General features: G+C 41.8%; 1 protein-coding gene across 2 annotated transcripts in view; it reads left to right on the forward strand.

The window, feature by feature from the left end:
• The window catches only part of LOC124180314 (serine protease 55-like), a 123568-nt gene that overhangs the window by 95985 nt on the left and 3217 nt on the right, over positions 1–24366 (forward strand). The window contains exons 2-7 of one of the 2 annotated variants that reach the window (XM_046565707.1): positions 19071–19164; positions 19283–19404; positions 19616–19717; positions 20103–20245; positions 20518–20648; positions 20935–21134. In XM_046565707.1, coding sequence (XP_046421663.1) covers positions 19071–19164; positions 19283–19404; positions 19616–19717; positions 20103–20245; positions 20518–20648; positions 20935–21134 — 792 coding nt within the window. The remainder of the gene's footprint in view (positions 1–19070; positions 19165–19282; positions 19405–19615; positions 19718–20102; positions 20246–20517; positions 20649–20934; positions 21135–24366) is intronic. The other variant, XM_046565716.1, reaches the window with a different exon arrangement.

The following is a 24366-nucleotide window of genomic DNA, read 5'->3' on the forward strand; positions in this document are numbered from 1 at the left end:
GCAAAATCACGTCGACATAGTGCGCCAAAGAATTGATTCCAGCACTTTCAAAAATCGCGAGAATTTTCGCCAAAAATGGAAAGGGGTTAGCCTTACTTTTTTTTTGGGCAAAAAACTTTTGGTCTCGGATTCGATTTAAATGACCCTTATCTGACCAATCGAACCCTCAGGAACTTAGAAATCGCAGCGAAAAGAGCGTAGGACCAACAGGAGAGAAATATCAAGCGAAAAAGCACCTGCTGAAAAATGTCGAAAATTCAGGTTCTGGTTTCTTGGCTGTAACTTTCGATGCGTTGATGGCAGCGTATTGAAACTGCGCCCAATCGATTTCTCTCGCAAAATCACGTCGACATAGTGCGCCAAAGAATTGATTCCAGCACTTTTAAAAATCGCGAGAATTTTCGCCAAAAATGGAAAGGGGTTAGCCTTACTTTTCTTTTGTGCGGAAAACTTTTGGTCTCGGATTCGATTTAAATGACCCTTGTCCGACCAATTGGACCCTCAGGAACTCAGAAATCGCAGCGAAAAGAGCGTAGGACCAACAGGAGAGAAATGGCGAGCGAAAAAGCACCTGCTGAAAAATGTCGAAAATTCAGGTTCTGGTTTCTTGGCTGTAACTTTCGATGCGTTGATGGCAGCGTATTGAAACTGCGCCCAATCGATTTCTCTCGCAAAATCACGTCGACATAGTGCGCCAAAGAATTGATTCCAGCACTTTCAAAAATCGCGAGAATTTTCGCCAAAAATTGAAAGGGGTTAGCCTTACTTTTCTTTTGTGCGGAAAACTTTTGGTCTCGGATTCGATTTAAATGACCCTTGTCCGACCAATTGGACCCTCAGGAAGTCAGAAATCGCAGCGAAAAGAGCGTAGGACCAACAGGAGAGAAATGGCGAGCGAAAAAGCACCTGCTGAAAAATGTCGAAAATTCAGGTTCTGGTTTTTTGGCTGTAACTTTCAATGCGCTGATCGCAGCGTATCGAAACTGCGCTCAATCGATTTCTCTCGCAAAATCACGTCGACATAGTGCGCCAAAGAATTTATTCCAGCACTTTTCAAAATCGCGAGAATTTTCGCCAAAAATGGAAAGGGGTTAGCCTTACTTTTTTTTTGGGCAAAAAACTTCTGGTCTCGGATTCGATTCAAATGACCCTTATCTGACCAATCGAACCCTCAGGAACTTAGAAATCGCAGCGAAAAGAGCGTAGGACCAACAGGAGAGATATGGCGAGCAAAAAAGCACCTGCTGAAAAATGTCGAAAATTCAGGTTCTGGTTTCTTGGCTGTAACTTTCGATGCGTTGATGGCAGCGTATTGAAACTGCGCCCAATCGATTTCTCTCGCAAAATCACGTCGACATAGTGCGCCAAAGAATTGATTTCAGCACTTTTCAAAATCGCGAGAATTTTCGCCAAAAATGGAAAGGGGTTAGCCTTACTTTTTCTTTGGGCGAAAAACTTTTGGTCTCGGATTTGATTTAAATGACCCTTGTCTGACCAATTGGACCCTCAGGAACTCAGAAATCGCATTGAAAAGAGCGTAGGACCAACAGGAGAGAAATGGCGAGCGAAAAAGCACCTGCTGAAAAATGTCGAAATTTCAGGTTCTGGTTTTTTGGCTGTAACTTTTAATGCGTTGATCGCAGCGTATTGAAACTGCGCCCAATCGATTTCTCTCGCAAAATCACGTCCACATAGTGCGCCAAAGAATTGATTCCAGCACTTTCCAAAATCGCGAGAATTTTCGCCAAAAATGGAAAGGGGTTAGCCTTACTTTTTTTTTGGGCAAAAAACTTTTGGTCTCGGATTCGATTTAAATGACCCTTATCTGACCAATCGAACCCTCAGAAACTCAGAAATCGCAGCGAAAAGAGCGTAGGACCAACAGGAGAGAAATGGCGAGCGGAAAAGCACCTGCTGAAAAATGTCGAAATTTTAGGTTCTGGTTTTTTGGCTGTAACTTTCAATGCGCTGATCGCAGCGTATCGAAACTGCGCTCAATCGATTTCTCTCGCAAAATCACGTCTACATAGTGCGCCAAAGAATTTATTCCAGCACTTTTCAAAATCGCGAGAATTTTCGCCAAAAATGGAAAGGGGTTAGCCTTACTTTTTTTTTGGGCAAAAAACTTTTGGTCTCGGATTCGATTTAAGTGACCCTTATCTGACCAATCGAACCCTCAGGAACTTAGAAATCGCAGCGAAAAGAGCGTAGGACCAACAGGAGAGAAATGGCGAGCGAAAAAGCACCTGCTGAAAAATGTCGAAAATTCAGGTTCTGGTTTCTTGGCTGTAACTTTCGATGCGTTGATGGCAGCGTATTGAAACTGCGCCCAATCGATTTCTCTCGCAAAATCACGTCGACATAGTGCGCCAAAGAATTGATTTCAGCACTTTTCAAAATCGCGAGAATTTTCGCCAAAAATGGAAAGGGGTTAGCCTTACTTTTTCTTTGGGCGAAAAACTTTTGGTCTCGGATTTGATTTAAATGACCCTTGTCTGACCAATAGGACCCTCAGGAACTCAGAAATCGCATTGAAAAGAGCGTAGGACCAACAGGAGAGAAACGGCGAGCGAAAAAGCACCTGCTGAAAAATGTCGAAATTTCAGGTTCTGGTTTTTTGGCTGTAACTTTCAATGCGTTGATCGCAGCGTATTGAAACTGCGCCCAATCGATTTCTCTCGCAAAATCACGTCCACATAGTGCGCCAAAGAATTGATTCCGGCACTTTCCAAAATCGCGAGAATTTTCGCCAAAAATGGAAAGGGGTTAGCCTTACTTTTTTTTTGGGCAAAAAACTTTTAGTCTCGGATTCGATTTAAATGACCCTTATCTGACCAATCGAACCCTCAGAAACTCAGAAATCGCAGCGAAAAGAGCGAAGGACCAACAGGAGAGAAATGGCGAGCGAAAAAGCACCTGCTGAAAAATGTCGAAATTTCAGGTTCTGGTTTTTTGGCTGTAACTTTCAATGCGCTGATCGCAGCGTATCGAAACTGCGCTCAATCGATTTCTCTCGCAAAATCACGTCGACATAGTGCGCCAAAGAATTTATTCCAGCACTTTTAAAAATCGCGAGAATTTTCGCCAAAAATGGAAAGGGGTTAGCCTTACTTTTTTTTTGGGCAAAAAACTTTTGGTCTCGGATTCGATTTAAATGACCCTTATCTGACCAATCGAACCCTCAGGAACTTAGAAATCGCAGCGAAAAGAGCGTAGGACCAACAGGAGAGAAATGGCAAGCGAAAAAGCACCTGCTGAAAAATGTCGAAAATTCAGGTTCTGGTTTCTTGGCTGTAACTTTCGATGCGTTGATGGCAGCGTATTGGAACTGCGCCCAATCGATTTCTCTCGCAAAATCACGTCGACATAGTGCGCCAAAGAATTGATTCCAGCACTTTTAAAAATCGCGAGAATTTTCGCCAAAAATGGAAAGGGGTTAGCCTTACTTTTCTTTTGTGCGGAAAACTTTTGGTCTCGGATTCGATTTAAATGACCCTTGTCCGACCAATTGGACCCTCAGGAACTCAGAAATCGCAGCGAAAAGAGCGTAGGACCAACAGGAGAGAAATGGCGAGCGAAAAAGCACCTGCTGAAAAATGTCGAAAATTCAGGTTCTGGTTTTTTGGCTGTAACTTTCAATGCGCTGATCGCAGCGTATCGAAACTGCGCTCAATCGATTTCTCTCGCAAAATCACGTCGACATAGTGCGCCAAAGAATTTACTCCAGCACTTTTCAAAATCGCGAGAATTTTCGCCAAAAATGGAAAGGGGTTAGCCTTACTTTTTTTTTGGGCAAAAAACTTTTGGTCTCGGATTCGATTTAAATGACCCTTATCTGACCAATCGAACCCTCAGGAACTTAGAAATCGCAGCGAAAAGAGCGTAGGACCAACAGGAGAGATATGGCGAGCGAAAAAGCACCTGCTGAAAAATGTCGAAAATTCAGGTTCTGGTTTCTTGGCTGTAACTTTCGATGCGTTGATGGCAGCGTATTGAAACTGCGCCCAATCGATTTCTCTCGCAAAATCACGTCGACATAGTGCGCCAAAGAATTGATTCCAGCACTTTTAAAAATCGCGAGAATTTTCGCCAAAAATGGAAAGGGGTTAGCCTTACTTTTCTTTTGTGCGGAAAACTTTTGGTCTCGGATTCGATTTAAATGACCCTTGTCCGACCAATTGGACCCTCAGGAAGTCAGAAATCGCAGCGAAAAGAGCGTAGGACCAACAGGAGAGAAATGGCGAGCGAAAAAGCACCTGCTGAAAAATGTCGAAAATTCAGGTTCTGGTTTTTTGGCTGTAACTTTCAATGCGCTGATCGCAGCGTATCGAAACTGCGCTCAATCGATTTCTCTCGCAAAATCACGTCGACATAGTGCGCCAAAGAATTTATTCCAGCACTTTTCAAAATCGCGAGAATTTTCGCCAAAAATGGAAAGGGGTTAGCCTTACTTTTTTTTTGGGCAAAAAACTTCTGGTCTCGGATTCGATTCAAATGACCCTTATCTGACCAATCGAACCCTCAGGAACTTAGAAATCGCAGCGAAAAGAGCGTAGGACCAACAGGAGAGATATGGCGAGCGAAAAAGCACCTGCTGAAAAATGTCGAAAATTCAGGTTCTGGTTTCTTGGCTGTAACTTTCGATGCGTTGATGGCAGCGTATTGAAACTGCGCCCAATCGATTTCTCTCGCAAAATCACGTCGACATAGTGCGCCAAAGAATTGATTTCAGCACTTTTCAAAATCGCGAGAATTTTCGCCAAAAATGGAAAGGGGTTAGCCTTACTTTTTCTTTGGGCGAAAAACTTTTGGTCTCGGATTTGATTTAAATGACCCTTGTCTGACCAATTGGACCCTCAGGAACTCAGAAATCGCATTGAAAAGAGCGTAGCACCAACAGGAGAGAAATGGCGAGCGAAAAAGCACCTGCTGAAAAATGTCGAAATTTCAGGTTCTGGTTTTTTGGCTGTAACTTTTAATGCGTTGATCGCAGCGTATTGAAACTGCGCCCAATCGATTTCTCTCGCAAAATCACGTCCACATAGTGCGCCAAAGAATTGATTCCAGCACTTTCCAAAATCGCGAGAATTTTCGCCAAAAATGGAAAGGGGTTAGCCTTACTTTTTTTTTGGGCAAAAAACTTTTGGTCTCGGATTCGATTTAAATGACCCTTATCTGACCAATCGAACCCTCAGAAACTCAGAAATCGCAGCGAAAAGAGCGTAGGACCAACAGGAGAGAAATGGCGAGCGGAAAAGCACCTGCTGAAAAATGTCGAAATTTCAGGTTCTGGTTTTTTGGCTGTAACTTTCAATGCGCTGATCGCAGCGTATCGAAACTGCGCTCAATCGATTTCTCTCGCAAAATCACGTCGACATAGTGCGCCAAAGAATTTATTCCAGCACTTTTCAAAATCGCGAGAATTTTCGCCAAAAATGGAAAGGGGTTAGCCTTACTTTTTTTTTGGGCAAAAAACTTTTGGTCTCGGATTCGATTTAAGTGACCCTTATCTGACCAATCGAACCCTCAGGAACTTAGAAATCGCAGCGAAAAGAGCGTAGGACCAACAGGAGAGAAATGGCGAGCGAAAAAGCACCTGCTGAAAAATGTCGAAAATTCAGGTTCTGGTTTCTTGGCTGTAACTTTCGATGCGTTGATGGCAGCGTATTGAAACTGCGCCCAATCGATTTCTCTCGCAAAATCACGTCGACATAGTGCGCCAAAGAATTGATTTCAGCACTTTTCAAAATCGCGAGAATTTTCGCCAAAAATGGAAAGGGGTTAGCCTTACTTTTTCTTCGGGCGAAAAACTTTTGGTCTCGGATTTGATTTAAATGACCCTTGTCTGACCAATTGGACCCTCAGGAACTCAGAAATCGCATTGAAAAGAGCGTAGGACCAACAGGAGAGAAACGTCGAGCGAAAAAGCACCTGCTGAAAAATGTCGAAATTTCAGGTTCTGGTTTTTTGGCTGTAACTTTCAATGCGTTGATCGCAGCGTATTGAAACTGCGCCCAATCGATTTCTCTCGCAAAATCACGTCCACGTAGTGCGCCAAAGAATTGATTCCAGCACTTTCCAAAATCGCGAGAATTTTCGCCAAAAATGGAAAGGGGTTAGCCTTACTTTTTTTTTGGGCAAAAAACTTTTGGTCTCGGATTCGATTTAAATGACCCTTATCTGACCAATCGAACCCTCAGAAACTCAGAAATCGCAGCGAAAAGAGCGTAGGACCAACAGGAGAGAAATGGCGAGCGAAAAAGCACCTGCTGAAAAATGTCGAAATTTCAGGTTCTGGTTTTTTGGCTGTAACTTTTAATGCGTTGATCGCAGCGTATTGAAACTGCGCCCAATCGATTTCTCTCGCAAAATCACGTCCACATAGTGCGCCAAAGAATTGATTCCAGCACTTTTCAAAATCGCGAGAATTTTCGCCAAAAATGGAAAGGGGTTAGCCTTACTTTTTTTTTTAGGCAAAAAACTTTCGGTCTCGGATTCGATTTAAATGACCCTTGTCTGACCAATTGGACCCTCAGGAACTCAGAAATCGCAGCGAAAAGAGCGTAGGACCAACAGGAGAGAAATGGCGAGCGAAAAAGCACCTGCTGAAAAATGTCGAAATTTCAGGTTCTGGTTTTTTGGCTGTAACTTTTAATGCGTTGATCGCAGCGTATTGAAACTGCGCACAATCGATTTCTTTCGCAAAATCACGTCCACATAGTGCGCCAAAGAAATGATTCCAGCACTTTCCAAAATCGCGAGAATTTTCGCCAAAAATGGAAAGGGGTTAGCCTTACTTTTTTTTTGGGCAAAAAACTTTTGGTCTCGGATTCGATGTAAATGACCCTTATCTGACCAATCGAACCCTCAGAAACTCAGAAATCGCAGCGAAAAGAGCGTAGGACCAACAGGAGAGAAATGGCGAGCGAAAAAGCACCTGCTGAAAAATGTCGAAATTTCAGGTTCTGGTTTTTTGGCTGTAACTTTTAATGCGTTGATCGCAGCGTATTGAAACTGCGCCCAATCGATTTCTCTCGCAAAATCACGTCCACATAGTGCGCCAAAGAATTGATTCCAGCACTTTTCAAAATCGCGAGAATTTTCGCCAAAAATGGAAAGGGGTTAGCCTTACTTTTTTTTTTAGGCAAAAAACTTTCGGTCTCGGATTCGATTTAAATGACCCTTGTCTGACCAATTGGACCCTCAGGAACTCAGAAATCGCAGCGAAAAGAGCGTAGGACCAACAGGAGAGAAATGGCGAGCGAAAAAGCACCTGCTGAAAAATGTCGAAATTTCAGGTTCTGGTTTTTTGGCTGTAACTTTTAATGCGTTGATCGCAGCGTATTGAAACTGCGCACAATCGATTTCTTTCGCAAAATCACGTCCACATAGTGCGCCAAAGAAATGATTCCAGCACTTTCCAAAATCGCGAGAATTTTCGCCAAAAATGGAAAGGGGTTAGCCTTACTTTTTTTTTGGGCAAAAAACTTTTGGTCTCGGATTCGATGTAAATGACCCTTATCTGACCAATCGAACCCTCAGAAACTCAGAAATCGCAGCGAAAAGAGCGTAGGACCAACAGGAGAGAAATGGCGAGCGAAAAAGCACCTGCTGAAAAATGTCGAAATTTCAGGTTCTGGTTTTTTGGCTGTAACTTTTAATGCGTTGATCGCAGCGTATTGAAACTGCGCACAATCGATTTCTTTCGCAAAATCACGTCCACATAGTGCGCCAAAGAAATGATTCCAGCACTTTCCAAGATCGCGAGAATTTTCGCCAAAAATGGAAAGGGGTTAGCCTTACTTTTTTTTTGGGCAAAAAACTTTTGGTCTCGGATTCGATGTAAATGACCCTTATCTGACCAATCGAACCCTCAGAAACTCAGAAATCGCAGCGAAAAGAGCGTAGGACCAACAGGAGAGAAATGGCGAGCGAAAAAGCACCTGCTGAAAAATGTCGAAATTTCAGGTTCTGGTTTTTTGGCTGTAACTTTTAATGCGTTGATCGCAGCGTATTGAAACTGCGCCCAATCGATTTCTTTCGCAAAATCACGTCCACATAGTGCGCCAAAGAAATGATTCCAGCACTTTCCAAAATCGCGAGAATTTTCGCCAAAAATGGAAAGGGGTTAGCCTTACTTTTTTTTTGGGCAAAAAACTTTTGGTCTCGGATTCGATTTAAATGACCCTTATCTGACCAATCGAACCCTCAGAAACTCAGAAATCGCAGCGAAAAGAGCGTAGGACCAACAGGAGAGAAATGGCGAGCGAAAAAGCACCTGCTGAAAAATGTCGAAATTTCAGGTTCTGGTTTTTTGGCTGTAACTTTTAATGCGTTGATCGCAGCGTATTGAAACTGCGCTTAATCAATTTCTCTCGCAAAATCACGTCCACATAGTGCGCCAAAGAATTTATTCCAGCACTTTTCAAAATCGCGAGAATTTTCGCCAAAAATGGAAAGGGGTTAGCCTTACTTTTTCTTTGGGCGAAAAACTTTTGGTCTCGGATTTGATTTAAATGACCCTTGTCTGACCAATTGGACCCTCAGGAACTCAGAAATCGCATTGAAAAGAGCGTAGGACCAACAGGAGAGAAATGGCGAGCGAAAAAGCACCTGCTGAAAAATGTCGAAATTTCAGGTTCTGGTTTTTTGGCTGTAACTTTTAATGCGTTGATCGCAGCGTATTGAAACTGCGCCCAATCGATTTCTCTCGCAAAATCACGTCCACATAGTGCGCCAAAGAATTGATTCCAGCACTTTCCAAAATCGCGAGAATTTTCGCCAAAAATGGAAAGGGGTTAGCCTTACTTTTTTTTTGGGCAAAAAACTTTTGGTCTCAGATCCGATTTGTATGTATGTATGTTTGTTATATTTATTGTTACCATTGGGGTTACAAGGATTTCCCTTTTCCTCTTCCTTTACAATATTTTTTTACATTTTTTCTTAACCTATTCTTACCCTAATTCTTACTTCCTACCTTATCCTTACTCAATTTCTAATTGCCTGTGTCCTGTGCCATTGCCTTGCCATCCCCTTACTTTCCCTCTTATCCTTTTCTGATTTTTTTTTTTTTCTTTTTTTTTATCCCCATCTTTACCTAACCTTATCCTATTTCACCTTATTCTATTCCCTAAATCGTCCTAACCCTAACCGACTTCCATTTCCCATTCATCTCTCACTCTTTTATTCTTTTGTACCTCCCTGATCCTTTTAATTCTCTCATCCAGACTTCCCCCCCCCCCCCTCCTCACCCAACATCTCCCTCATCACCTCCTGCCAGCTTTCCTCCCTTCTATCCCAGCCTACGCACCTTTCCCGCACGTGCTCCCATGTTTCCTTCTCCCCCCGCACACCCTACACCTTCTCTTTTCCTCTTCTTCCCAGTACCTTGCCTTCTTCATCTCGCTTCCTGATCTAAATCTTGCCACCCTTATCCACCTGCTTTCTCCCCATCCCTTTCCCAGATATCCTGGTATCCCTTCTCCTTTCACTAGCCTGTACCATCTGTTGTACCTCGATTCCCTCATTTTCTCCCACCTCTCTTTTCTCTGTTCTTCCCTCTCTCTCTCCTCTATTTCCCTGAACTCCATCTCGCCCCTCTCCCTTCTCGCGACTACCTCCCTACTCTCTGCTCCCCTTTCCGCAAAGAAACTTTCCCTTTCTCTTTCCCACCTTGATCCCTGCCTCCCAGTCTCAGATTCGATTTAAATGACCCTTATCTGACCAATTGGGCCCTCTGGACCTCAGAAATCGCAGCGAAAAGAGCGTAGGACCAACAGGAGAGATATGGCGAGCGAAAAAGCACCTGCTGAAAAATGTCGAAAATTCAGGTTCTGGTTTCTTGGCTGTAACTTTCGATGCGTTGATGGCAGCGTATTGAAACTGCGCCCAATCGATTTCTCTCGCAAAATCACGTCGACATAGTGCGCCAAAGAATTGATTTCAGCACTTTTCAAAATCGCGAGAATTTTCGCCAAAAATGGAAAGGGGTTAGCCTTACTTTTTCTTTGGGCGAAAAACTTTTGGTCTCGGATTTGATTTAAATGACCCTTGTCTGACCAATTGGACCCTCAGGAACTCAGAAATCGCATTGAAAAGAGCGTAGGACCAACAGGAGAGAAATGGCGAGCGAAAAAGCACCTGCTGAAAAATGTCGAAATTTCAGGTTCTGGTTTTTTGGCTGTAACTTTTAATGCGTTGATCGCAGCGTATTGAAACTGCGCCCAATCGATTTCTCTCGCAAAATCACGTCCACATAGTGCGCCAAAGAATTGATTCCAGCACTTTCCAAAATCGCGAGAATTTTCGCCAAAAATGGAAAGGGGTTAGCCTTACTTTTTTTTTGGGCAAAAAACTTTTGGTCTCGGATTCGATTTAAATGACCCTTATCTGACCAATCGAACCCTCAGAAACTCAGAAATCGCAGCGAAAAGAGCGTAGGACCAACAGGAGAGAAATGGCGAGCGGAAAAGCACCTGCTGAAAAATGTCGAAATTTCAGGTTCTGGTTTTTTGGCTGTAACTTTCAATGCGCTGATCGCAGCGTATCGAAACTGCGCTCAATCGATTTCTCTCGCAAAATCACGTCGACATAGTGCGCCAAAGAATTTATTCCAGCACTTTTCAAAATTGCGAGAATTTTCGCCAAAAATGGAAAGGGGTTAGCCTTACTTTTTTTTTGGGCAAAAAACTTTTGGTCTCGGATTCGATTTAAGTGACCCTTATCTGACCAATCGAACCCTCAGGAACTTAGAAATCGCAGCGAAAAGAGCGTAGGACCAACAGGAGAGAAATGGCGAGCGAAAAAGCACCTGCTGAAAAATGTCGAAAATTCAGGTTCTGGTTTCTTGGCTGTAACTTTCGATGCGTTGATGGCAGCGTATTGAAACTGCGCCCAATCGATTTCTCTCGCAAAATCACGTCGACATAGTGCGCCAAAGAATTGATTTCAGCACTTTTCAAAATCGCGAGAATTTTCGCCAAAAATGGAAAGGGGTTAGCCTTACTTTTTCTTTGGGCGAAAAACTTTTGGTCTCGGATTTGATTTAAATGACCCTTGTCTGACCAATTGGACCCTCAGGAACTCAGAAATCGCATTGAAAAGAGCGTAGGACCAACAGGAGAGAAACGTCGAGCGAAAAAGCACCTGCTGAAAAATGTCGAAATTTCAGGTTCTGGTTTTTTGGCTGTAACTTTCAATGCGTTGATCGCAGCGTATTGAAACTGCGCCCAATCGATTTCTCTCGCAAAATCACGTCCACGTAGTGCGCCAAAGAATTGATTCCAGCACTTTCCAAAATCGCGAGAATTTTCGCCAAAAATGGAAAGGGGTTAGCCTTACTTTTTTTTTGGGCAAAAAACTTTTGGTCTCGGATTCGATTTAAATGACCCTTATCTGACCAATCGAACCCTCAGAAACTCAGAAATCGCAGCGAAAAGAGCGTAGGACCAACAGGAGAGAAATGGCGAGCGAAAAAGCACCTGCTGAAAAATGTCGAAATTTCAGGTTCTGGTTTTTTGGCTGTAACTTTTAATGCGTTGATCGCAGCGTATTGAAACTGCGCCCAATCGATTTCTCTCGCAAAATCACGTCCACATAGTGCGCCAAAGAATTGATTCCAGCACTTTTCAAAATCGCGAGAATTTTCGCCAAAAATGGAAAGGGGTTAGCCTTACTTTTTTTTTTAGGCAAAAAACTTTCGGTCTCGGATTCGATTTAAATGACCCTTGTCTGACCAATTGGACCCTCAGGAACTCAGAAATCGCAGCGAAAAGAGCGTAGGACCAACAGGAGAGAAATGGCGAGCGAAAAAGCACCTGCTGAAAAATGTCGAAATTTCAGGTTCTGGTTTTTTGGCTGTAACTTTTAATGCGTTGATCGCAGCGTATTGAAACTGCGCACAATCGATTTCTTTCGCAAAATCACGTCCACATAGTGCGCCAAAGAAATGATTCCAGCACTTTCCAAAATCGCGAGAATTTTCGCCAAAAATGGAAAGGGGTTAGCCTTACTTTTTTTTTGGGCAAAAAACTTTTGGTCTCGGATTCGATGTAAATGACCCTTATCTGACCAATCGAACCCTCAGAAACTCAGAAATCGCAGCGAAAAGAGCGTAGGACCAACAGGAGAGAAATGGCGAGCGAAAAAGCACCTGCTGAAAAATGTCGAAATTTCAGGTTCTGGTTTTTTGGCTGTAACTTTTAATGCGTTGATCGCAGCGTATTGAAACTGCGCACAATCGATTTCTTTCGCAAAATCACGTCCACATAGTGCGCCAAAGAAATGATTCCAGCACTTTCCAAAATCGCGAGAATTTTCGCCAAAAATGGAAAGGGGTTAGCCTTACTTTTTTTTTGGGCAAAAAACTTTTGGTCTCGGATTCGATGTAAATGACCCTTATCTGACCAATCGAACCCTCAGAAACTCAGAAATCGCAGCGAAAAGAGCGTAGGACCAACAGGAGAGAAATGGCGAGCGAAAAAGCACCTGCTGAAAAATGTCGAAATTTCAGGTTCTGGTTTTTTGGCTGTAACTTTTAATGCGTTGATCGCAGCGTATTGAAACTGCGCCCAATCGATTTCTTTCGCAAAATCACGTCCACATAGTGCGCCAAAGAAATGATTCCAGCACTTTCCAAAATCGCGAGAATTTTCGCCAAAAATGGAAAGGGGTTAGCCTTACTTTTTTTTTGGGCAAAAAACTTTTAGTCTCGGATTCGATTTAAATGACCCTTATCTGACCAATCGAACCCTCAGAAACTCAGAAATCGCAGCGAAAAGAGCGTAGGACCAACAGGAGAGAAATGGCGAGCGAAAAAGCACCTGCTGAAAAATGTCGAAATTTCAGGTTCTGGTTTTTTGGCTGTAACTTTTAATGCGTTGATCGCAGCGTATTGAAACTGCGCTTAATCAATTTCTCTCGCAAAATCACGTCCACATAGTGCGCCAAAGAATTTATTCCAGCACTTTTCAAAATCGCGAGAATTTTCGCCAAAAATGGAAAGGGGTTAGCCTTACTTTTTCTTTGGGCGAAAAACTTTTGGTCTCGGATTTGATTTAAATGACCCTTGTCTGACCAATTGGACCCTCAGGAACTCAGAAATCGCATTGAAAAGAGCGTAGGACCAACAGGAGAGAAATGGCGAGCGAAAAAGCACCTGCTGAAAAATGTCGAAATTTCAGGTTCTGGTTTTTTGGCTGTAACTTTTAATGCGTTGATCGCAGCGTATTGAAACTGCGCCCAATCGATTTCTCTCGCAAAATCACGTCCACATAGTGCGCCAAAGAATTGATTCCAGCACTTTCCAAAATCGCGAGAATTTTCGCCAAAAATGGAAAGGGGTTAGCCTTACTTTTTTTTTGGGCAAAAAACTTTTGGTCTCAGATCCGATTTGTATGTATGTATGTTTGTTATATTTATTGTTACCATTGGGGTTACAAGGATTTCCCTTTTCCTCTTCCTTTACAATATTTTTTTACATTTTTTCTTAACCTATTCTTACCCTAATTCTTACTTCCTACCTTATCCTTACTCAATTTCTAATTGCCTGTGTCCTGTGCCATTGCCTTGCCATCCCCTTACTTTCCCTCTTATCCTTTTCTGATTTTTTTTTTTTTCTTTTTTTTTATCCCCATCTTTACCTAACCTTATCCTATTTCACCTTATTCTATTCCCTAAATCGTCCTAACCCTAACCGACTTCCATTTCCCATTCATCTCTCACTCTTTTATTCTTTTGTACCTCCCTGATCCTTTTAATTCTCTCATCCAGACTTCCCCCCCCCCCCCCCCTCCTCACCCAACATCTCCCTCATCACCTCCTGCCAGCTTTCCTCCCTTCTATCCCAGCCTACGCACCTTTCCCGCACGTGCTCCCATGTTTCCTTCTCCCCCCGCACACCCTACACCTTCTCTTTTCCTCTTCTTCCCAGTACCTTGCCTTCTTCATCTCGCTTCCTGATCTAAATCTTGCCACCCTTATCCACCTGCTTTCTCCCCATCCCTTTCCCAGATATCCTGGTATCCCTTCTCCTTTCACTAGCCTGTACCATCTGTTGTACCTCGATTCCCTCATTTTCTCCCACCTCTCTTTTCTCTGTTCTTCCCTCTCTCTCTCCTCTATTTCCCTGAACTCCATCTCGCCCCTCTCCCTTCTCGCGACTACCTCCCTACTCTCTGCTCCCCTTTCCGCAAAGAAACTTTCCCTTTCTCTTTCCCACCTTGATCCCTGCCTCCCAGTCTCAGATTCGATTTAAATGACCCTTATCTGACCAATTGGGCCCTCTGGACCTCAGAAATCGCAGCGAAAAGAGCGTAGGACCAACAGGAGAGATATGGCGAGCGAAAAAGCACCTGCTGAAAAATGTCGAAAATTCAGGTTCTGGTTTTTTGGCTGTAACTTTTAATGCGTTGATCGCAGCGTATTGAAACTGCGCCCAATCGATTTCTCTCGCAAAATCACGCTGACATAGTGCGCCAAAGAATTGATTCCAGCACTTTTCAAAATCACGAGAATTTTCGCCAAAAATGGAAAGGGGTTAGCCTTACAATTGGATGAAGAATATAAAGACAGTTGTCCGAATGGGCTTTGATGTGACAACCGAAAATTGACTCGTGAGATGTTCCAACGGTAGAGTTGAGAACTTATTGCAGAACATCAGAGAGTTTCCCATTTCGACGTGATGCTGGCTGCATTTACCTTCTGAGTAACACAGTCTACGCAATGGTAAGCCCAAGCCAGTACTTGGCCTGTGTGTACTTACCAACTTGTCGGCGATACAAGAAATTAATAATGAGAATAAATATCTTTGAAAAGTCGTAGCAAAACAGTGATTCAATTAAAGTATCGGTACCCGAGAGAAGAATGTATTCATAGTTCATGAATAAAAATGGAACAGATGTAATAATGATGCAGAGACCGAAAAGTATAAATGTATATGCGTTCCACGTACGACATTGATATGTATGATTCATTCATGATCAATACGTGATGCATACTATAAATTCTATAATTTTCTAGGAAACATACTAGATTATCCTCAATAATCGGCAATAATATGAGAATAAAAGACGTTCGTTTCGATATGGGACTCAATTCGATACGCAATCTATATATTCCATAACATTATTATTCAGAATTAGGAGTCGGAATAGGAGTGGAATCAGGAGTAGGAGTTGGAATAGAAGTAGGATCAGGAGTACGTTCAAGAGTGAGAGTAGATATAGGAGTAGAATCAGGAGTTGGAGTAAGATCGTACTAGAAGTAGGAGTAAGATTGGAGTAGCAGTAGAAGTAGGAGTAGGAGTAGGATCAGGAGTAGAAGTGGGAGTAGGACGAGTAGTAGGTATAGGAGTAGGATGAGAAGTAGGAGTAAGAGTAGGAGTAGGATCAGGAGTAGGAGTAGAAGTTGGAGTATAGGAGGAGAATATGGACGGGAAGGCTAGAGGAGTGTAGGGTAGGGTAGGGTATGGTAGGGTAGGGTACGGTAGGGTACGGTTTCCTACTCCTGATCCTACTCTTGATCCTACTTCTACTCCTGCTCCCAATCCTGAACCTACTCCTGATCCTACTCCCACTTATATAAATGTTATACGGTGCACAAATCCTCGTCCTCCTCGTCCTCTCTTTGAAGTAGAGTTTCGCTGGGTAGTGAACCTGGAGCGCAGGAACCACGGAGCGCTTGTCCTGGAAATTGCGTGTCACTAGGAAGTGGACCTGAAGCGCAGAAACTACACAGCGCTTGGTCAAAAGTCACCAGGTCAAGAATCTGGACAGCCAGAACTACGGAGCGCTCGTTCTGGAAGTCGAGTTTCACGAGGTAGCGGACCTGGAGTGCAGAAACTACAGAGCGCTTGCCATGGATCTCGAGTTGCACCCGGAAGAGGACCCGGAGTGCAGGAACCACGGAGGTAGAGAACCCGGTACACGAAGTCTGCGGAGCGCGAATCTCATACGTCCTCTCTACTGCGCGGTTGTTTCCAGACTGAGAAATTCAGCTTGCTGATTGTCGGCTATATAGATTGATGAGGTCAGGAGAAAAAAAATTTTGGGTGACGTCACTTTCTGAACATCCGAAGATCCGAACATCCAAACTTTGGTTTCGAACTTTAATACTGTGTATGATGTATGATGTATGATGTATGATGTAGGATGTACGATGATGTATGATGTACGATGTATGATGATATGATATGATGTATCTATACTGATTTTAGTTTTTCAGACAAGAAATACGCACATTATCTTTTCTGCCGATTCCAGACTCAAGCGGCTAGGCCTTTCGATGGTCAACCGTTGACCAAAGATATATTCTTCATTTCAGGTCAGCTAATAACGCTGCCGTTCTGCGACTCAGACCTCTACCCAACGTAAATACTTCACTTGCGACTAGCTAAAACAGCGTATCGATTCTCTGCCTACGAAAATTCAAGATCGAGAAAGCAAATGAAAAGTTCTTGGAATAATTATGAATATTAATGTTATGGAATACATCGAGCACGTATCGAGTTGAATCCCATTTAGTAATGAATAATTCTTCTATGTTCATATCATAGCCGTATTATTGTAGATAATCCAGTTTCGCTCTTGGAAAATTATAAAAGTTATAGTATGCATCACGTATTAATCGTAAATGGATCATTTATATATCAATATCGTACACGGACCGCATATACATATATACTTCTTGGTCTCATTATTGCATCTGATCGATTATTATTTACGATATATGTATACATTGTTCTGTCGGGTATCTATGCTTTAATTAAATCACTGTTTTGCTACGAATTTTGGAAGAAATTTGTTCTCATTATTAATTTCTTGTATCGCCGACAAGCCGATAAGTACACACAGGCTAAGTACTGGCTTTGGCTTTCCATTACGACGACTGTCTTACTCGGAAGGTGAATGCAAACAGCATCATGTCAAAATCGGTAACTCTGATGTTCTGCAATAATACTCAACTGTACCGTCGGAACATCTCAGGGGGCACAAGCGCACAACAATTTTCGGTTGTCACACCAAAGCTCATAAGGGCAACTGTCTTTGTATTCTTCTGTCAACGGTACAGTGGATGTATAAAACAATTCTATTCAAATTTTTTACTACTCGAAAAAATTTTCAAATAATGGATCATCTTAACTAATAATAAATATCATATCACTGACAGAGAAAGATAGTACACGCTTAGTTGGTATCAGTCAAGCGATTGATAAGACTCTACGTAAATATTATAGTTATACTTATCTACTAAGAACATTCGTATTTCGTAAGCCATAACAACTTCAAGAGTGGATTAACTTGTTTTAAAAAAAATGTTAATCAGTAACCGTAGCGTCATTGCTTTCTGTGTAGCATTCACGCCAGCTTCCGGATCGTAAAACTTCAGATATGGTTTAGATAGATTTAAGATATGACATAATAGTATATTTGAAAATATTAACTTATGGTCATTATGATTTTGACGGTATACTAATTTTAGACTAATTCTGAATCAGATTTTAAAAGAAATTTTCATGATTATTGCATGATTGCACCCGTCGCTAATTAATCTATTACCGCAAGTAGATGATTAAGGAAAATATTTTGCAGCTATGAATTTTGAACACTTTGGATGCTTCGATTTCAATAACTTAAAATCATCGAGCTTGTACAATTTTCAATTTCTATTTAAACATTAAAAAACATTCGTAGAAGAGGTAACAATAAAGATGTTGCTTATGATCGCAAATCTTTAGTAAATTTCACATACAGTCGACTAATTGTGCAAGGCGCGAATCAACCTGTATCAACAGTAAATTCAATTTCCCTATTGGAAAACGAGCTCAGACCAGAGTCATGTAATCCAATTCTCAAACGCAACAATGAACAAGGATCATTAGCACAGGAGGAGGAAGTTTATATTTGTGCCGTAAAATCATCAGCTGTTGGACGGTGACTGATAGATCACTCGTCAACGATATTCCTCTATCGGACTTCATTCTACAAGCATTACGCGAATACATACACGCAGATCTTCGAGGCCATAGCAGAGATGACGGGATTTTTTTGCAATTAGGGGCATCTAACATCCGCAAAAAAATAATTGCTTACCTCAGCAGGCGCTGCACTCTGACGCGTTTAAAAAAAATGTCAACTGCATATGGACTCCGCACCCATAGAATAAAAGCCCACGTAACCATTGTTGCCATCCGAACGAAGGACGGACGCTATTTGTAGGTAGATTTGCATCTAAATATACATACGAGGCTAATTGATTGCCATTTTGATGGAATTGGTTAGAGGTTTTGTAAACTGTGCTACAGGTACGGACGCTAATTCAATTACAGTAATTTCGCTGAATCGTTTTATAGATATTGCATAAGGTCAATCCGACGTTACGTTACCTCGCAACACCATGCGAATGCAAATCATCCGATTGTGCGATACGTACAATTTCAACGCCCCCTTACATCTATGCAAGTATAGTCGCATAATATCGTGAAAAGGAATTTTTGCTCACTACCGGTCACACCTGTTTTGACCCAAAGACAATCGGCTACGCAAGAACTGAATTTGACCCAGAAACATCGCCTTCACAGGTTCAATCTGTAAGGACGTCTTTGTCCTCGCCCTCTTAGTCGTAATCGTTGCTTGATCTGTTGCGTATGCAGTCTTTTATTGCATGCCGTTTTACATCTGAAGAAAACCAGGGATTCAAGCGCAAAATATCGTTGCACAAAGATTGGTGATAGGTAACACTGGTTATTGCCGGATCGCTCGAAATCCGGGACACACTTTACGGTAACCTTGCACTACTTACGCCTCGTTCGTACAAATTGCAGTTTTGCAGATTACGGCATGGTTTCTGTTATATTGCCCAGATTCGAGGATAATGATGTACCGGCGATTCGTGGGTCGGATGATAACGTAATTGTTTTGAGCTCAAGGCCATATAGCGTGCCGCTATTTAAATGTCGCTCTTATTGACCCATGAGTTCTTCGCCCACTTCGCGCACAAGAAACTCCATTAGTTAATTCATTCTCCAGAGATACTCCAGGTGGATAATATCGGGATTCATTTTATTTTTGCAGGACGATTGGAACCAGCTTCTGACTTCATCCTCGAAAAACCCCAGTTGGTGGCCGCAGCATCTTTACCGCAATGACTCCGTGCATAATTCAAAAAGTGAGTTCATGCATTAATTGCGAGATCACAAGTCCCCGTGCATATTTCTAATGTGATGTTCTGAAACCGATGAGTACCGTTGAAGCGGCTAAAACTGACGCTTTTGTTGTTATTTCAGAGTCCTCAAAAATTCTTCACTTCTCAGAATGGAGTGAATGGTCTGTTTGTAGTAATCACTGCACACAAAACAGAGTGAGGAGGTGCCAAGCGAAGAAAAAATGTGGAACCACCGTTCTTAGAGTAAGTTTCGCCGATACGTGCTGATAATTAAACTAAAGACAGGCAAATTGATGCTAGAAGAGAAAAATTTTACTCACCATCGGTTCTGTAAAGGGTCAAGAAACATCGAATTCTTGTTTTTTATATTGACTGATACTGTGAATATCGTAAATTTTGAACAGTATAAGACTGTACCTATCGCCGATAGTTTACCAATCATTGATACGTGTAGGAAGAACGGAGCTGTTTCCACAAGAGACGAGGAAAGCGAAGAAGATGCCGTCAGCGTCAGAGACACAGGGATCGGCATAAAGAGAAGTTTCACGTTGTGCAGGTGAGTCGGTACTGCAACAAATTAAAGTCACTCCGATACCATAAAGCAGCAAAAAAGCTGCTAATGGCCACGACGCTTCTAAAGGTGGTCGTCAGTGGACGCATAAGAACCCCGGAAGCCTGCAGCAAACCTTCTGCACCGTCGTAACTACTGCACAAATAAATTTCACTCAAAAAGGAGAACGAACGTCTTACAAACTTTGTCCCTGCGCGTATAATAGTTATAGATCGATTAAATACCTGTATCGGACGTTACTGAAGTTCATCAAGGCATGCAAAAGATCGTTTAGTCACGGAACGACTGTCAATTAAGCGAGCAGTTACTACGTTATCCTTGACAGTCATCCGTGAGACTATTTCCAACTTATCTTCATTTGAATCTCCAGATTCCAAAAGAAGCGGAACCCAGACAAGGCAGACGAAAGGGTAATCAAGGCCAGAAGGGACCGCGCAAACGACCAAACCGCTTCTATGGAAAATGGAGCAAATGGTCAACGTGCAGCAGGAGTTGCACTACGCAACGACACAGGTACGGGCTATCCAAATATAGCTTCAACATGTTTCCGGTTATCAAATTATGCACGCTTGAAATTGAGCTACTGGAAGTAGGCACAGGAGTGAATACAGAGTTATGCATTGTACATGTAAGAGTGACCGTTCATGATCCAGTTCAGAAATACAACATACGCAGGGGTCAAGTTACGAAGTCGCAAACTTTCCAGCTCAAATTTATTGTGCTTGACTCTTCGAAGCAATCTTGCGGTTGGCTGCAGAGGTTTTATTCTTCATTTTATTCTGAAGGTGGTGCAGACGGCCAAGAATTTGCGGACGCGACGTCATACGCGAAAGCGCCTACTGTTACGTCGAAGGGAGCTTCTGTCAAAAATGGATTTATCGACGAATACAAGGACGATACGAAGACGACAACGATGGTGAGTCTTTTCTTTACCTTCTTTCCTTATTTTTCGCAGCATAGTAAACAACGATCGTAACTTTGCAGTACGTGGTGAAACTGCTTTCCAGCGTGACCTTGTATTAATGCTACCTAGAAACAGTGAAATGTCACAGTGCAGTTTCTACCTCGTGAACAATCGATGAAGACTGATTGTGTCGGAATCACATTTTACTGATGGTAGAGAGATCCCGTGAATTTGAGGGATATGTGCTGGTATATGAATTGAAAAAATTCATTTTTAAACAAGGCGTGTGTTTCTACAGTGGATCAAGAGTTGGACGAATTAGATCTCCGACCGAACATGGTGGACTCCTTCAGCGGCACCGTTGAGGAACCGTGGAAATGTGGAGTGCTCAATTCCAGTAGAAACTCAAGGCTGTCCTATTTCACCAGGATCATTGGAGGGCGTCCAGCAACGGCGGGAAATTGGCCATGGCAGGTTGCCATACTGAACAGATTCCGGGTAAGATTCTTAAATAATGAGATTTGACTTCTCTTACATTGCAAGAGCTACATTCAGAAAACGAAAACTTTCCTTCGTGATTTCTGTGCTGCTGGTCCTTTGCTGTCTTTGATGTCCTTTTTGCGTTCCTGGGGGTCCAGTTAGCCTAGAAAGGGTCATACAAATCGATTCTGAAACAAAAAATATTCACTTGAAAAAAGATTAAAGCTAACTAGAATGGCGAAACAGTGCGGTTTGTGTAATAATCTTGTGAACGAAACAAGTGACTTTCTTACCCGCGAATAAATATATAAACGTCTTTTTCATGTTTCAAGTGCTAAAAAGAACATGAATGTACTGGATCCCTTGAAAAAATTTCTGAAATACACTTGTGATAAATGTGAAAATAGAAATACGAGTGCCAGTGATCAGCTGTCCAGGCCGAGGACGAAGCTCCAGATACTAACAACAGGGCCTTAGATAACGACAGTCAGGAAGTTAAGAACCTGAAAAATCGTATATCAACTATTGAGAAGCGATGCAGTTCTGCTGTAACAAAATTCATGATTTTGTCCCACCAACTACTAATTTAAACAAGGAAATAATACTTTTGAAAAAGAAATACACAAGCTGCAAAAAAGAACAAAAGAATCGGACGATAAAGTGGAATCCATGGCGGCGACAGTACAAGAATTTAAACAAAAACTCACCAGGTAGCGGACCTGGAGCGTAGAAAGTACGGAGCGCTTGCCCTGGTACTCGAGTTGCACCAGGAAGCTGACCCGGAGCACAGAATCCAGGAGGTAGAGAACCCGGTACTCGAAATCTGCGGAGCACGAATCTCACACGTCCGCTCTACTGCGCGGTTGTTTCCGGACTGAGAAATTCGGCTAGCTGATTTTCGTCGTCGACGATTACTATAGATCGATGACGGCAAGAGAAAAAAAATGTTAGGTGACGTCACTTTCTGAACATCCAAACTTTGGTTTCGAACTTTAATACTATGTATGATGTACGATGATATGATATGGTGTATAATGATTTCAGTTTTTCAGACAAGAAATAGGCACTTTATCTTTCCTGCCTATTCCTGACTCAAGCGGCTAAGCCCTTCGATGTTCAGCCGTTGACCAAAGATATATTCTTCAGCTAATGGGTCAGCTAATAACGCTGCCGTTCTGCGACAGTTGGATCATTGAAATTTTTGCTCGTACCTTTCAAATGTGTGTTAATATACTAACAACTAACATACAAGAATTTAAACAAAAACTCGAGCTCTCAAAGATTGAAATTTGTGACATTCAGGTAACCAGGAACGAAAACCTACAATCAAAGGTGATTGATCTATCGATAACCAAGAACAACCGAAGCTCGGCCGATTATAATGAAACTAAATACGGTATGCTTGGCTAACACGTTTGCAAAGGAAAAACAATGTGAATATGTATCGATCAAAGATAGAAATGTACTCATGTGCAAATATGAGGGCGAAAAAACTATACAGATGAAGCACTGCAAAGACCTAGAAAACCTAGAACAGCCAAGAAAAATTCACGAAGATCAGAATGAATCCCTTCGTAAAATAATATAAGAAAAACAAGGTATAAACGTACGCCAGATGAACAGAAGGAACCTGCGGAGACAAATGGATGAAATTCATTAAATGCTACAAAATATAAAAATGCAAATGGACATAATTATTCTTACAAAAACATGGGTTGACTCCAAACAAGATTTATGGAAGTCCAAAGATTATATATCTTTTTGGGCAAATAGTAAGATATCTGATAAAGACGGAATTATTCCACAACTAGATGAAAACCTAGAAGCTCATGATGCACAACCGGACATTGAGGATCCCAATGGAATTAAATGGAGTTTAAAAACCAATGAAGAGAACATCGAAATCTACGCGATCTACAGATCCCCATCTGGAAACCCAAAGAAATTCATCAAAAACTTTGATCACGAACTAGAAGTAGGCACAACAAGGACGGCAATCAGGACAACCACAAACTAACTCTGAATGGAAATAAAACTAAGTAAACGCGATATAAAATGAATAAAATCAAAGATCCCGAAGACAGTGAAAACTTGAAGCTAAAAATACACATCTGCTGTCAAGAAATAGAAATAAAGGAACACATCAAAAACCTAGGTGTCACTATTGATGAAAGAATGAAGTGGTCAGGAAACAGCCTGGGGAGATGCATATCGGAAAAGCTTAAGACCACTAGAATAAATACAGAAGTTAATATTACAGATAGCTTTTCGGAAACCTAGGGATTACGTATGTGAAATGGTGTTCGCCACCACAAAGATACCAGATCTAAGCCAGGCATGCATGAAAATCCTATTGGTGCGACTTAAATGAAACTCGGAGGAAATTAGGTGACGAGAAAGCCAAGATGGATTTTATAACGGGGAGGAGATTACTACGATTATCTAAACAACAATTAGAAGAGACGCTTAAAAATAAAGACAAATACTAGAACGAAAAGTACAGGAAATGAATCGAAGAAAAATTAATGAATAAGTAATTAATTAAAATTTGGAGTAAGTATAATGTAAGCACAAAAACACTTGGATCGAACTGTAATGAGAAAACTCGAGTAATTACTGGCTAGTACGATAAAACTTATGTAAAAAAAATCAACTCCAATCACAAGCATGTAGATGCGCAGGTATGGAGAACAGAAAATAATATCGGAAATTAATGAACAAAATATATATGCAAAGTGCAAAAATGAAATATGAATAAATCTAATTGTAACTCTTTTGGATTTTTGTTGAAAATTTTGACGTTTTTGAAAAATACGGGAATCAACTCTTTGGTGCACTATATTGACGTAATTTTGCGAGGGCAATCGATTGGGCGCAGTCTCAATTCGCTGCGATCAACGGATCAAGAGTTACAGCCGAAAAACGAAAGATTTCCTGCCTAACTTTTCTGCTTTCACACTCATTTCGATGAATTTTCGATGAAAATGAAAAAAAAAGTAAGACATTTAATTAAAGTTTGCATAAGGTATCCATTCACAGTATTGAACAAAACATTCATTTCACTACAACAGTTTGATAGTGATTGACATGCAATTTTAGAAGGAGGTGAACTGGATCGATAATTGCAAAACAAAAAATTTTCTATCAATGCTTTCACCACTTCATACTTTTCACAACACGCAAGGCATAAACAATAATAGTGCCTTTTTTATGTTGACTTATCCACCTTCTCTCATTCATGCAAATTGGT

Source organism: Neodiprion fabricii, chromosome 1, assembly GCF_021155785.1.
Source record: "Neodiprion fabricii isolate iyNeoFabr1 chromosome 1, iyNeoFabr1.1, whole genome shotgun sequence".
Lineage (NCBI taxonomy): Eukaryota > Metazoa > Arthropoda > Insecta > Hymenoptera > Diprionidae > Neodiprion > Neodiprion fabricii.